Source organism: Ptychodera flava, chromosome 13, assembly GCF_041260155.1.
Source record: "Ptychodera flava strain L36383 chromosome 13, AS_Pfla_20210202, whole genome shotgun sequence".
In the NCBI taxonomy this organism is placed as follows: Eukaryota; Metazoa; Hemichordata; class Enteropneusta; family Ptychoderidae; genus Ptychodera; species Ptychodera flava.
In genome coordinates, this window is record NC_091940.1 from 6254328 (window position 1) to 6270276 (window position 15949).

Below are 15949 nucleotides of genomic sequence, written 5' to 3' on the forward strand. Positions count from 1 at the left end.
CCCATACAATTACTTAAATATACATTGCAGAAGTTGCTTTAATCCATACTTCAGGTAAGCAATAAACCATATCAAGTGACAGTATACCATGAGATTTTGATGTGCTTTTGACAAATATATGCACAAGCAATAGCAAGTGCATATAGGAAGTTAACCAAGAAGTTCATGGGGATTCTGGCGTTAAATGTCAAAACGTGAATTTTAGTCTAGCTGAGAGCTCGTACGTGTTCAAAATGTGCTATATTGTCAATACAACGCAATTATTTTCACATCTCAACCGATCAGATCAATGTATTTGCCCTATCAATACACTGTATAATTGTTGATACTGACTTGGCGTTGTACTGATACCGAACAATGCATAAACTTGTGAACTGTAACACTTCACAAGTTTATGCATTGTTCGGTATCAGTACAACGCCAAGTCAGTATCAGTGTATGCTCTAGCTTTGCTGGAAATCATTAACAATCACTTATCCTGTTGCTTTTGACTTTAACAATCCTCAGTCTATATGATAAAAATACCGCAATTATATGGTGTCGCTCAAATTTGATCAGAATTGGTACATACCAAAGATCAACAATAAGTGTTATTTCTATCTGTTCAGTGCAGGAAAATTATACGTTGATGCCATGACAATTTCTGCACAGTACAACCAGAAAAATAACAAGAAATATTTAAACCAGAAAATTAAGAATGACAAAAGTAAATAAGGTCTGAAACTTTAGATACTGAAGGTCAACTTTAGCAACATGCATAGCAGAGAATCTTTCTACCATGGATGTACAAATAGACATCCATATGGTTTCAGCAGATCTGTTAATATGTCACAGTTCATAAACAATGACAGGAAATGAACAATTAGCTGTTTCAGTTACTGCTACCACTCCGAACATAATAGGTACCCTGCATACAAATAGTTAAAAGGTCAAAATCCTCTTATTCGGATGTGTGGGCTGATTCAGTTCACTGCCACCACTCCTGCACACTTGCAGTATTTCCCTTTTTCTTACTTCATTTGCACATTTTTGCACATGTGTTCATTTGAACAAATTCACATCTCAACCCCTACATCTACCTGTACACCAATACTGAGACGGTAGCTTTGGCGGTATGGGAGCCTTTGTGTGTGACGGACATACATCCGCACATACCCACAAATATACAGACGCCACCAACTCAGACTCATCAAATAAGCTCTTTTGGTATTTATATATAAAACAAATATGATGATAAAAATTGAAATTTATTATTTGTAGGAATATTTTTGTTATCTTTTTATTAAAAAGTCTTTTTCAGCAAGTGCTTGTCCATCCAGTTGCCTACAGTAGGTCTTCTTGTGATTTGTATAAAACACATCATTCATAGTTAAGTAAGTTTCAGAAAATCGTTTCACAGAATAAAAGCAAAGACAAAATATTAACTTAATACATAGAAAATTGAAGATCTTAGTTCTCTAGGAAAGAATGGACAGAAGAGCTGTGTGTGTATGTAGATAAAAATGGACACCAGTGCAATTCATACTCTACCTTCTTTGTAACTCACAATCAAAGCCTTGGAAGCTCCACAAGTATTATTTTCTTTTACAATTATTTAGAAGGCTAGCAGTAGAAATGAATCAACAAAAAGACAATATTTGTGTTGTTCAATGTGATTTATTTCTGTGCATTGTATTGTTCTAGCTTTGTTTGTCATGTTTCATGTTGTTCTGCTTTGTATCAGTTTGTATTTTCATTTGAGGGCCCTGGGGAAGATAAGCATCTTACTGAAGCTTACCAGGCTACCCTCGTTAAACAAGGTTTAATAAAATAAAATAAAAAAATAATTTATGCAATAATGTACCCCTTCAAAACCATAATGAATAGAAGAAAACTTATTGCACAACATAGTGTACCAGGCAAAGGTGAGTACATTATGCAAAGTTTCAGTCAATTATGGGCTGGGAGGAGTACACTAATGCTATTATTTTATAGTTTTAACAATGCCAAGGAATGTGTAAATGTTGAAAACCTCTGGGGTCACAATAATCTGATACATAATCGGTAATGATAATAATTGAATACATTATCAGTAATAATCTGGGAAGACATGACAAAATTCAGTGGTAATGACAAAGCTGTAATATACCCGACAAGGTAAAAAACAACATAACCACACAAATTACTCTATTCCTAAATCAAAATTTAGTGCCTAAATCAAACATAAACATTTTTCTCAAGAAATTAAAATGTGTCAGAAATCTAAAAAGTATGCCAACGAACATGGTCCTTTCATTTTTTGGTCACGCTAGTCATGGCCATCTTAAGGGACTGTTCAAAAATTACTTCTGGGGAGAGGCCAGAGGATTTTCTATTTTTGTGGTGATTTTTAGTCCCCGCGGACGAAGTCCGGCGGGACTTATAGATTGGGTCCCGTCCGTCCGTCCGTCATCAACAGTTTCTCAGACACTGCTGAACCAATTTCGTTCAAACTCAGCACAAAGGCATAGCACTATGACCTACAGATGCACGTCGATTTATTTGTGATACGATCCAAAATGGCCGCGAGGCGGCCATTTTGTTGCGATTTTTCATGTCTTTGGACCATAACTCAAATATCCTTGAACAGATTCTGTTCAAACTTGGCAAAAAGGCGTAACACTATGGCTTTTATATCCATATGAAATTATATCACGATACGATCCAATATGGGCGCGAGGCGGCCATTTTGTTGCGATTTTTCATGTCTTTGGACCATAACTCAGACATCCTTGAACATATTCTGTTCAACCTTGGCACAAAGGCATAACACTATGGCCTACATCTGCATGTCAAATTATTTTGCGATACGATCCAACATGGCCGCGAGGCGGCCATTTTGTTTGCGATTTTTTCATGTCTTTGAACCATAACTCAAATATCCTAGAACCGATTCTGTTCAAACTTTGCACAAAGGCATAACACTATGGCCTACATATGCTTGTCAAATTATATTGCGATACGATCCAATATGGGCGTGAGGCGGCCATTTTGTTGGGATCTTTCATGTTTTTGGATCATAACTCAGACATCCTTGAACAGATTCTGTTAAAACTTGGCACAAAGGCATAACACTATGGCCTTCATGTGCATGTAAATTATTTTGCGATACGATCCAATATGGGCGTGAGGCAGCCATTTTGTTGCGATTTTTCATGTCTTTGGACCATAACTCAGACATCCTTGAACCGATTCTGTTCAAATTTGGCACAAAAGCAAAACATTATGCCCTTCATATGAACGCCACTTTATTTCATGATATGATCCAATATGGCCGACAGGCGTCCATTTTTTTGCGATTTTCTCATGTCTCTGAACCATAACTCAAACATCCTTGAACTGATTTTGTTCAAACTTGGCACAAAGGCAAAGCACTATGGCATACATATGCATGTATCAATTAACCTTGCGATTGGATCCAATATGGCTGCAGAACTGCCATTTTGTTGGAATTTTGCATGTCTTTGAAGCATAATTCAAAGGTCATTAAACCCATTTTGTCCAAACTTGGCACAAAGATCAAGCACTATGGCACACATACATGTATACATGTCAATTTACTTCGTGACATGTTTCCAATATGGCTGCCAGATTGTCATTTTTGGATTTTTTCATGTCTTTGAGGCTTAATCATATGCAAATATTCCTTATCCAATGTTGTTGAGACTTGGTACAAAGATAAAGTACTATGGCATACTTATGCATGTCTACTAATTTTGTGCTACGATCCATATGGTCAATAGACAGCCATTTGATTTCAATTTTATAAACATAGGTCACTGTCTTTCAATGGACTGATTTTGTTTAAACGTGATATGGCTGCATTCTTGTGCACATTAATTTGTTTTATTATATGATCCAAAATGGCTGATTACAACAACATACCCGATCCCATACCATTTCGAAAATTCCACCAAACCATGTGTATAGTATGTGCTGTCATGACACTAGAGGCAGTGAGGGCATCGTTATGTGTGATGTAATCAAAAGTTCCTTTAGTGGTCAACACCGGCAGAGATGAGTCTTTTATTGAACGTTCCTCAGATTACTTTATTATGCAAGTCACAGGCCTGATGCACCCGTTGCATCAATGTCATTCCACAGCTACCTATACACCAAAGATTATGACAAAATGGACAAGCGGGGACTGTGTCATCAACGATGACTTGTTTTTCATGGTCCACCTAGTTAATTATAGAGAAAATCTATGCCCCTCATATTTCCTGGGTTTTTTTCAAGCCCCCTCAATATATACTTGCATACTTACACACTAAGACATATACATTCTGACAAGTTTCTCACACTTTGAGGGAACAATACAGTGGTCAGTTAATCAATGATATAACAAAAGGTATTTCAGAGTTACAATTAAGAGGCCATAAAAAACAAGTTTTGCAGGAACTGCAAGTAGCACACCTTGGGAAGACTAGGAATGAACAAATCAGGTTGTGAATTTCTGAAGAAAAGTTAATTATTAAATATGAATACTTCTTTTGTTATGTCCACTATCTATGATCCATTTTATAGCCCTTTTCTTGATTATTTTGATGATTACTTTGTCCCAGATGTTGTTATATCAGTGGTCTACATCAAACACTGATTGTAAATGTTGCCAAGTTGTTTTTAACATAACTTTGGCAACTAATCAGAGGAAGAAATATACTGATATTAAATAATATACAAAGCAGGGTTTGTTCACTGACTACGCATAGACAAGTTCTTACTTTTTTCACTCTCTCATAGGTGGAAATGAATTTAAAAATTTGGCAAACATTTGACTATGGCAGGTACAGACTTTTAAGGTGAGGGATTACCCATTTTTTTGTCCTTATCTTTCCAGCTACAACAAATGTGATCTCTAGAAAATGACTATATTCTTGGTATTGGGTAGTCCCCCACCTTAAAGGGACAATTGCTGTAAATTTTGGCACTTGTTCAATGTTTTAATTTCTGTGTATCAACAACTGTGTCTCATTCTATCCCTATACAGAACACCCTATGCTATATTTAGCATAATACTAGTATGTACATATGTAAATGACCACTGTTACTGTTGACAATGAAGTCTAGTCTGGACTTGAGTTGAGATTTCTTTTCAACAATAACAACGCTGACTGTTCACTGTATGGTCTGTGTTGATATGCATGCGAAATACTGGACATTTCATGACGCTTAAGGGAGGAGAACAAGATACTGCAGTAGATGCATGAAACAAACCACTGGGAATATCACCAAATTTTGCCGTTATCTGTCACCCAGGTAGCTACTATGGTTCTCTTTTTTATAGATCCGAACTTCTTTGTAAATATTGAATTGATGTACATTTTTTCTTTTTTTCCTCAGCCAAAAAATAAAAGATTGTGGTATTTCTGTCTGATCCCCCTTAATTGTTCTAGGTAGAAATGTGTGGCCTCCCTGAAAATCCTCCAGGCCCCCCCCCCAGTAAATTCTGAACACTCCCTAAACCATTTGAAATAGTACATACATATTCCGTTGTCCAAAATTCCGTTGTCCAATTGCTGTTTGTCCCGCCTCACGATCATAAAAATAAACTCCACGGCACTTCCCCTTACTCACTGAATACTACAACAAAACATAAACAATCACGTGCTAAGAGCAGGCTTCGCGCGGAAATCTCTCGTGCGAGTTCGTCGAGCGAGCGCTAGCGAGTCTGCAGCCAGCGCAGTCTGACTGGCGCAAGGCAGAGTATTTGAATAAGAAAGAGTGTTGCAAACTTTAAGCCAATCAGATGACGTAACACGAGTTCATCAAGGCTTATCGACCAATCGACTTTCGCAAATAATGTAAGCACGTGCAACCGTCAATCGAATCACTCAATATTGAACTTCCAAACGGAGAACAGTTCACCCGGAAAACTCGAACTTGCAAGACGTGTTTTCCAACTTTCCATTCCTCTTCCAACCTTCTATTCTTTCCCTTGCGCCATGGCCTCGACGACCATCGGGTATCGACCTGCCACCGGCAGCTCTTCTGTCCCAGAAAGCTATCAAGGTAACCATTCGCCGGCTGGGAATAATTTTCCAGTAAAGCTTTGGAAACTGTGCAGTGAGAAGAAGTACCGTTCAATCCAGTGGGGCCCTGGAGGAAGATCCATTGTCGTGAATAGCTCCATCTTCAAAGACGAAGTGCTGAACGATGCTTTCGGTATGTTCAAGACGCAGAATTTCTCAAGTTTCGTCCGCCAGCTGAACTTGTATGGGTTTCGCAAAATACCGACAGCTCGAAGTCACGAGACTTTCGACATAAACGGCAATTGTGATCTGCACCACTTCCAACACACACATTTTCTCCAAACACGCCCAGATTTGTTGGCGCACGTTCGTCGCTCGACAGCCGCAAGTCGACGAAAAGCTGCAGCGGCCCAAAATAGTTACTGTTACAGCCATCCACGTCCTCCGAAACTGAGTCACAGCGCACCGACGCGACAACCTGTATTCAAACAGCACCAGCTTCTTCCTTCATTTCGCGAGCTACTGGGGTCACACAGGAATGTAAACCTGCCATCAAACCATCAAAGGATGCAAAACGCGAATGTTGGACAGGTTTGGCCGAGCGGTAACGTAGCAAGACCTGCAACAATGAATAATCGCAACCACCGATATGCTCCATACCCGACAGAGCTTCACTATCACCAACATCATCAGCCTCAGCAAGATCGAAATGTTGCACGTAACATATGCGACGATGTCATACAAGCTAACATCAACACGAGAAACTTACCCCAAGGAATCCCACCCTCTGTGTTGTTTTTCCCACCAAGATCCCAGCAACAAAATGTAAGCTCTAACGCCGCTCAGGTGAACCCGTCGACCTCTTCGAGTAGCCAGCAATTTAATGAAAGCCGCGATCATTCTGAGTACCCAGGATTGGCACTTTTGGCTGATACTGCAAGTAACTCACCAGAAATGAAGCAGTCTCGGAATGCCCTCCATGATGAAAAGAAAGTTTTCATCGTGGAAGACAAAAAAGATGCAGGACAGCATCAAGTGCGGCCGACAACGCAGTATTACATTATCAAGGATTCTAATCAGAGAGACCAACTTCAAACAGTACAAAATGGACATTCTCAGTTTCAGTTGATGGACGGGAATATGCCAAGAGCTAACAATGGGCAAGGTAAGGATGTGTCTGTCTTTCTTTTTTAAACGAAATTTCTTACCCAACAAATAACACATTTTCATTTCAATGCAGATGATTCGGAGAAGGGATCAAGTAACTTTGTATATGTGACTGAAGTTTCTTTCAAGAAAAGTGAAATGCATATCTTGTTCCAAGAAATTGTGAAATTCATTGCACACTTTTTGGACACTGTAGATGAGCCCCTTTAAACGTTAAACGGAGAATTGTTGTAATTTTTCACGAGATCTTCATTATTGTGTACATTTTTTCTTATACGGAAAATATATGTAAGTATACAATATTAGTCTCGCCAGCACAATGTATGGAAAAGAATTGTACTTGTCAGTGACTTGTATACAGATGAATTCTAGTCTAACACAAATTCAATTGTCAACAAGTGAGAGACGAGGTTCGAATGATTTTTGGAGCAGAATAAAAACTTATGCTTCACAAAGTGAACAAATATAATGAAAAATACATCAAAAGCTGTGCTTATGCCTTAAAAAGCTTTGAGTATATGTGTACCTAATTGTGCTAAGTAACTTTTTAACATCATGACTTTACAATAATGGCCTTGTTTCTTGTCGGGGATTTATGAAATATTAATGTATCCAGCTGTGATGATGATTATAAGTAAGCACAACTATTCAAACCTTCATTGGCTGTTCTAATAGTTTTTGCTATGTTATACTTTCTGTTTTGCAGTTGTACTTCAGCTACCAATGGTCCAATCCCAGACCACTCCATTGACATCATTCAACCAAATGACACAATCACAGTCAACCAATACCTATGCACCAATCACAGCCTACCTTCCACCTGGCTCCTACATCAACACTTCAAGTGTACCAAATCAATCTAATGCATCATTCCTGACAGTGTCTCCAAGTCATCAAGTATTGACACAGTTTAGTGTGTCTCCAATGCAGAGTCCTCACAAAGTTCAAGCTGTGAATACTTCAGTATCCCCTCCTCCTCAGTCACCGGACAAAGTTTTCTCAGATCTCACCACCATACCCATTGTCAGTCTTGTTCAAAACCCAACTACTAACATGACACTGGATGAAACAAGCACTACAGAAGATGAGAAGGCAGTGAAGTCACTGTTGTTGAACAGTGACAGCTCGTTCAATGAAGAGACTGTCATGATCATTCCCGAGGAGGACATTCCAGTTCAGAAAACTGTGCAAATTCCAGCACAGGTATCTGAAGAAAAGCTTGTCATCAGGGGTGTGAGAATCCCAGCACCAGTCGATTCTAGACCAGAAACCAGTACTGGGAGTGAGGAAAGCACAACTACACAGGAGGTGACAACTGTAACAGACGAACATGACAGAGAAGATGTTTCCAATAAGTCCCAGACTGAAAGTATAACCCTGGAAAATTCCCAAGAACATAGCAGTGATCTTCAGTCAATGGCAAGTGAACCAGCTGTTTAAAGTGACAAGAAACATTGCCAAATTTAATATCCTGAGAAAACTATAAAGTTAAAATTTAGCCTTTGTCTATGTCAGTGAATTACTGTGCCTTGTAAATACACTACTCTGATGCCAATGTGCAGTGCAGAAATTTTAGCAAAAGATATAATTATAATTATCTAAAAATATTGAATTTTTGGTCAAAATGTACCGTACGCATGTATTTCAAGAAGTACTTGTACTTATTGTTTATTTAAATTTTAGCTGTACAGCTGGTATAAATGTTAGATTTTCATAATATAGATATTGCAGTGTAAAAGTAGAGATCATACAACGGGATGAAACATTGCTTTGAGTGTAGTAAAGTGCAGTCATCTTCCCTTGCTGAACTCTCACTGCAAGCACTGGTTCCTTGCTACCAGAACATGAAAAAATATGATGACAGTGTTTTTGCTAAGGTTCAGCTTCTGAAATGTTGGTAAATGATGTGGGAACCCAGTGGTAACATTTCTGCTGTCCCTAAATCTGATTGCATTGACAAACTGAGGGGAACCCTGGTAAATGACTGGGGAACCTGGTAACATTTACCGGGGTACTGGTCATAACAAAAACACTGGATGAGATTGATAGGCGTCAAACAAACACTACAGTTATTGTAATCCCAGTAGTTGAACAGTGAAGCAGCTTGTAAATTGAGATAATTTCCCTAACAAAAAGTGATACACATATGACAAGTTACAAAGTTGCATTAACTTACCAAGGAAAGTATAGAAGTGACAATGAATGCAATAATGCTGCCTAAAAAACGATGGTTCACATGGATTTTTACAAAATCTGTGGTTTTTAAGATTCAGTAGAAAAGCTGTCGAAATTTAACAACTGTCATCCAGTAATTGTAGTCCTTTGGTATCAAGATGAATTTTTAAAGTAAGGCAGCATTCACTGTAGAGTTCAGTATTAATGGGCACCAAAGAGTGGACTTTATAATGCCATGAAAATGATAATGATACATGTTTGATTTACAGTGTTTTCCATATTTCTAGGAGCCTATTCTGTTACAAAAATCAAAAAGCTGATATATTCTACCATTTCCTTTCACTTCTTGACCATACAGTATTGAGTAGGCAGTGTGATATTTAAACAATGTGGTATAGCACGAATTGTACAAAAGGAATTATTTATACATGTAAATTATATTAGTTGAATTATACAATGTAGTACAGCAAAAATTGTACAAAAAGAATTATTCATACATGTAAATGATATTAATTGAATTTTATCACTATACCCTATTTATTATGTACAGATGACCATTTTAAAACTTACAAATAAAATTTTGGTGTGGTTTACAAAATGAAACAAGAGGAGTGTAGACTTGTGATGTTTTACTGTAGTGTACAGGATAAAAGTGCATACATAGCCTATATCACCAACCTGTAGCCAAATATTTTTAGTTCTGGTTAAGAATTTGGTCATGTTATGCATTATTTTCTTCTTGGAGAGGGAAAAACACTGCAAAAAACCCAGGGCGCGAATATTAATGGAGAGTCCTTAAAGCCTCCGGGATATTCTTTGAAGGTGAAATAAAGTCCTAATAATTGATAAAGCCATCCAAAATTTTTGAAAATGCGAAAATGATTAGCCATGTTATTGTAAAAATGATATGCAAAATGATATATCATAATGATGATGCAAAGAAAAAAGTCTATTTTAGACCTCAAAAAGTTCTTGAAAATTGGCCAAACCCTGAAAAAGTCCTAAAAATATTTGTGACTTTTAGTGTATGGACCCTGGAAATCCTTTGCTTGAAGAACTTTGAAAAGTGGGTCTGTGAAGTCCATGAGTCTGGTTTTGGTAGCAGGTACTGTCATTGACACTGCAAACACCTGACTAAAATGAGTTTAATGACACTCATCTCTGCAGTTCAACATCTAACACTTGCCAAGTATAATTAATAGGTATGCATGCAAACTGTTGATAGAGAATGAATATTCATAGATGCTGTATCCGAGTACTCTGCCTATAACAAAAATATCAAAATTGCCAGAATGAAAGGTTTTGGTGATCAAATGTTTCAAATCGTCTAGATAACTTTTCAAAAAGTTAAGCATACCACTGAACAATCAAGGAGAGTGCCAACAATGAAGAGGACACAGAGTCTTTCTTCAATCCACTTTTAAAGTTTCATTGTAAGAGGGCGCTCTTTCCCACCAAGTGTACATTCCCCACGGTAATGGATACAGGATAAGCTACAAATTCACCTCAAAAAGAGCATGTTTCACAAGCATGTTATGAAGGTGGCTATGATTCAACATCTTTATGCGATTGCCATGAACAGTTTTACCAAAAACAAAGTTGTCTCCACCAAGATTATATCACAGGAGATCAATTTTTTGTTCTTTGGTCAGTGTTGCCACATATGACATTATTAGGCCAAAAAACGGAGTTGCTCATGGTCAGTCCCCTTTTTTTCTGTTTCAGATGTGTATTTTATACAAACTACCTTTTCCCGATGTTTCAGATAATCAAAATTCAGTACAGCACATAGAGGTTTGGACTTACAGGAACTAAAACCAAATACATGTAAAAAAAATTTAAAAACACATAGTCACCCTTTTTTTAGAAAGAAACCATGAGGTTAAGGCTGCTTCTACTCAACCAATTTTTTTTTTTTTTAATATATTTCAGTATTGCAACTTTAAGGGCATTTTTGTCATGCATATAGGTGTAGTTTTTGTGTGTTCTTCTGTAAGCATAGGGAAATGCTAAGAAATTGTTCTGTCAATACTATCCGTGTATGTAAAGCCTCTAATATTGTGGTCAGTTGGTAAAATCTAGACTCCAAGTCATCAGTTACAATAGCTAGTGGGAGATTTTGCTGGTTCATAACAAAAATTAAAAAAATTATTTGCTACCTCTGAAGCTTTGCCCCCCCCCCCCCCCCCCCCCCCCCCAAAAAAAAATGGAGAAACAGTATTTTTTTGCTCAAGCCTGGCCAGAATAAATCCTATTGCGGGGATTTTTATACACAGATTTCTGCAATCTCTGCAAGGTTCTACATCCAATCATAGACCCTGTGTTTCTAGGGTCTATGGTCTGATATGCAGTTGACCTAAGCAATTGAAAAGCAAGGACACAAAATTTTATACTCCAGAAAAGGCACCACAATTTGAATTGAACAGCGTTTGAGCCTATGACAGTGTATAAATTGTGATAGGAGCAAAAGACAATAAACTTTATCACATGAAAGCATTATTTTGGAAGTATGTGGTAAGCATAACACACTAAGTCAAGACTGCAGAATACTGGGCCAATGTCGGGCTCTTGTCAAATGTAACATTATCTGTAGGGTATGTGAGTATTACAGATTCTGCAAAATAGCAACTTGTCTCTACCACAGGAGGATGGGATGGCCCACTGTCCTTTAAGTATGCTTTCAAATGAAGCATCTTGATCCATACACACTATCATAAAATATCCAGACTTTTCTCATGTATTTCGTAAAAGGGATAATAGATTTCATAGTTGAAAACACAAAGAATTCTTGAGTATGCTGTCTGTAAGTGGCGCACTCAATGCACTGTTTATGAGCAAATATATAAATGTGATGTAAATGAAATTTATATTCAATATTGACAAGCAATATTAACAAAATAATTTTGTTTGGTAGAAATGAGAGAATTGAACTGTTTCTGTTATCCAGTTATTTATAAACCTAAAGTCAGGTTGTGCTTGTCCTCATTTGTTTATTTGCCCGTACCTCATTACTGAAAATCATGTCGTAATGAATCTAGAGATGCTGTTGACAGAAAAAGCCCCTGACAAATCAAAGTGGATTATCTGTAATACTTGTCTATGATACACACCAAAAGCGCTTGGAGTGACACCTGATATTTGCAGGTGAAAAGTATTCCTTACTTTACATTACTTTATTGCTAAACAAAACACTTGGGGAGTGCAGTACGGCAAAAATTACAAAGCTCAAAGTTACATTGACAAAGTTGTATGTGCTGCTGTTAGGAATTTGGGAGGGATAATAATTAAGTGTCATTTCTTACATATCATATTAGACCAATCTATTTTAGTTCTTTGAATTGTCCACAGTATTTGATATCAATCTACATACAAGTTCATAAACACTATCACGCTTGGAACTTGATGGAAGAGCGACTAAAATGGCGTGCACATTTGTAAGTCCCAATCCTTCACCAGGTATTACGCTGTCATGTGCGTGTATGTCAGAGCCTTGCCTTCGTTACCACAGGGCACTCAGGAAACAAACAAACAAATTAACAAACAAATAAACAAATAAAATATAAACAAACATACAAACAAGCATACAAATACATAATTAAAATAAACACACAGACAAACTTAAGTAGATAAACAAACAAACATACAATATCTTAGAACGTTGGATAAATAAACATACAAACAAATAAACAGACAAATGTATACACTCATACATTGTATAAATGTGCATATATATATATATATTATATATATATATATATATATATATATATATATATATATATATATATATATATATATATATATATATATATATATATATATATATATATTTGTATTGTTTACAAACTTTTGCTGAATACTTACAAAGCCCTAAATGGACAAGCTCCACAATATCTCAGGAATTTAATAACACCTTGTGCCTCATCACGTTTCTTCGTTCATCTGATAAATGCCTTCTGCACACACCTAGATGGAATCTGACTACCTATGGTCGCCGCTCCTTCTCTGCAGCAGCTCCTGTCCTTTGGAACTCTTTGCCCCTGGACATAAAAACCTCTCCTAATGTCAACATTTTCAAAAGACGCTTAAAAACTTACATCTTCCAGAGAGCATTTTCATTGTAACTCTAAGCGCCACTGAGCATTGTTTAACTTTGGATATTAGGCGCTATACAAATTTTATATATATATATATATATATATATATATATATATATATATATATATATATATATATATATATATATATATATATATATATATATATATATATATTTATACAATGTGTGTGTGTGTGTGTGTGAGACAGTAGCATATTGAAAAAAGATGAAAATGATTGACTGAACAGCTCATGCAACATATTCAACATGCTACGGCAGTACCACTACTCCCTATACTTAAAGGGTGTAGTGGTACTGCCGTAGTACCAATGTGCTGTCTCACACACACACATTGTATATATATATATATATATATATATATATATATATATATATATATATATATATATATATATATATATATATATATATATATATATATATATATATATATATATATATTTATACAATGTATGAGCGTATACATTTGTCTGTTTATTTGTTTGTATGTTTATTTATCCAACGTTCTATGATATTTTTAGTCCCCACGGACACCGTCCGGGGGGACTTATAGGTTTGGTCATGTCCGTGCGTCCGTCCGTGCGTCCGTGTGTGCGTGCGTGCGTGCGTCCGTCCGTCCGTTCACCCAGATATCTCAGAGACGCCTGGAGCGATTTCGTTCAAACTTGGTACAAGGATAGTACCCTACCTCATACAGATGCACGTCTATTTGTTTCACAATGCGATCAAATTTGGTCGTGTTAGAGGACTTTTTAGTTTTCACCTCCATAGACTCCCATGTATAAGGCAGTCCATAGACTCCCATGTATAAGGCAGTCCATAGACTCCCATGTATAAGGCAGTCCATAGACTCCCATGTATAAGGCCAAGAAAAATAAAAATTTAGTTTCTCATCGTATTCATATTGCAAAAAGGATGCAGTGACACAGTTTTTAGTCCCCACAGATACAGTCCAGGGGGCTTATAGATTGGGTCATGTCCGTCCATGAGTCCATCCGTTCACGCAGATATCTCAGACACTTTGACAAAATGTCACATGACCTTGGTGACCTTTGACCTCAAATATACATATTTGTGCATAACTCAGTAACCACAAGTGCTACACCCTTCATACCATATGGTATGATGGTATGATTAATTATGTGCATATCTAATTTTGAGCAAGCCAATAGAGCTAGAGGTCTGATTTTTGGTATATAGGGATAACTTATCAAGACAATTTTTTTGACAAAATGTCACGTGACGTCGGTGACCTTTGACCTCAAATATACATATTTGTCCATAACTCAGTAACCACAAGTGCTACACCCTTCATATTTGGTATGATGGGACACCTTATGACGCCACATATTGTACCTCATTAATTATGCGCATATCTAAATTTGAGCGAGCCAATAGAGCTAGAGGTCTGATTTTTGGTATATAGGGATAACTTAGCAATACAATTTTTTTTGACAAAATGTCATGTGACCTAAATTACCTTTGACCTTAAATATACATATTTGTGCATAACTCAGTAACCACAAGTGCTACACCCTTCATATATGGTATGATTGGACACCTTATGACGCCACATATTGTACCTCATTAATTATGTGCATATCTAATTTTGAGCAAGCCAATAGAGCTAGATGTATGATTTTTGGTATATAGGGATAGACTATAGGAGAGAAATTATTTGACAAAATGTCATGTGACCTCGATAACCTTTTGCCTAGAATACACGATTATGTCAATAATAAGTAACCACAAGTGCTATGTCCTTTATATTTAGTAGGATGGGAGACCTTATGACAACACATGCTTTACCTCATTAATTATGCACATATATAATTGTGGGCAAGCCAATAGAGCTTTAGGTCTGAATTTTGGCATATATGGATTAATTAGCAATACAATTTTTTTTCAAAATGTCACGTGACCTTTATGACCTTTGACTTGATTATGCATATATATGCATAACTCAGTAACCACAAGTTCTTTACACTTCAATTTTGATAGGATAATAGACCTTAAGATGTCACATCTTGTAACTCATTTATTATGCCACTATGTATTTCTTGGCTGGCCAATACAGCTATAGGTCTGATCTTTTTTCCCGATTTGGAACCATAACTTAGACATGCCTCTTGTTTCAAATTGGGAACAATGACATAGACCTATGTGTCCATAGATCTGAACATATACACTACAGTGATACTTCTTAATGACCACATTTCCCTGCCCCATCAAGACTAATACTCCTATTACAAGTGGGGACTATGTCATTGTCAATGACTTGTTATCTATTTGTCCAGGTTTGTCTGTTTATTTATTTATTTGTATGCTTGTTTGTATGTTTTTTTAAATTTTGTTTGTTTGTTTATTTGTTTGTTTCCTGAGTGCCCTGTGTCGTTACTTGCGGCGCATTTGTCTAGAACATCTCTGTTGTTATGGCATGGCACCCCGAAGCACAAGTTTTGGGATACCATAACTACGGGGAGGTTCCAGACATTGC

At 36.8% G+C, this 15949-nt stretch overlaps 1 protein-coding gene across 1 annotated transcript; it reads left to right on the forward strand.

Annotated features, from left to right (window-relative positions):
- Positions 1 to 5899: 5899 nt before the first annotated feature.
- On the forward strand, positions 5900 to 9732 carry LOC139148653 (uncharacterized). The gene is made up of 2 exons (XM_070720151.1): positions 5900 to 7155; positions 7864 to 9732. The coding sequence occupies exons 1-2, from the start codon at positions 5964 to 5966 to the stop codon at positions 8595 to 8597; spliced, it is 1926 nt and encodes a 641-aa protein (XP_070576252.1). The 5' UTR covers positions 5900 to 5963; the 3' UTR covers positions 8598 to 9732.
- Positions 9733 to 15949: the final 6217 nt, after the last annotated feature.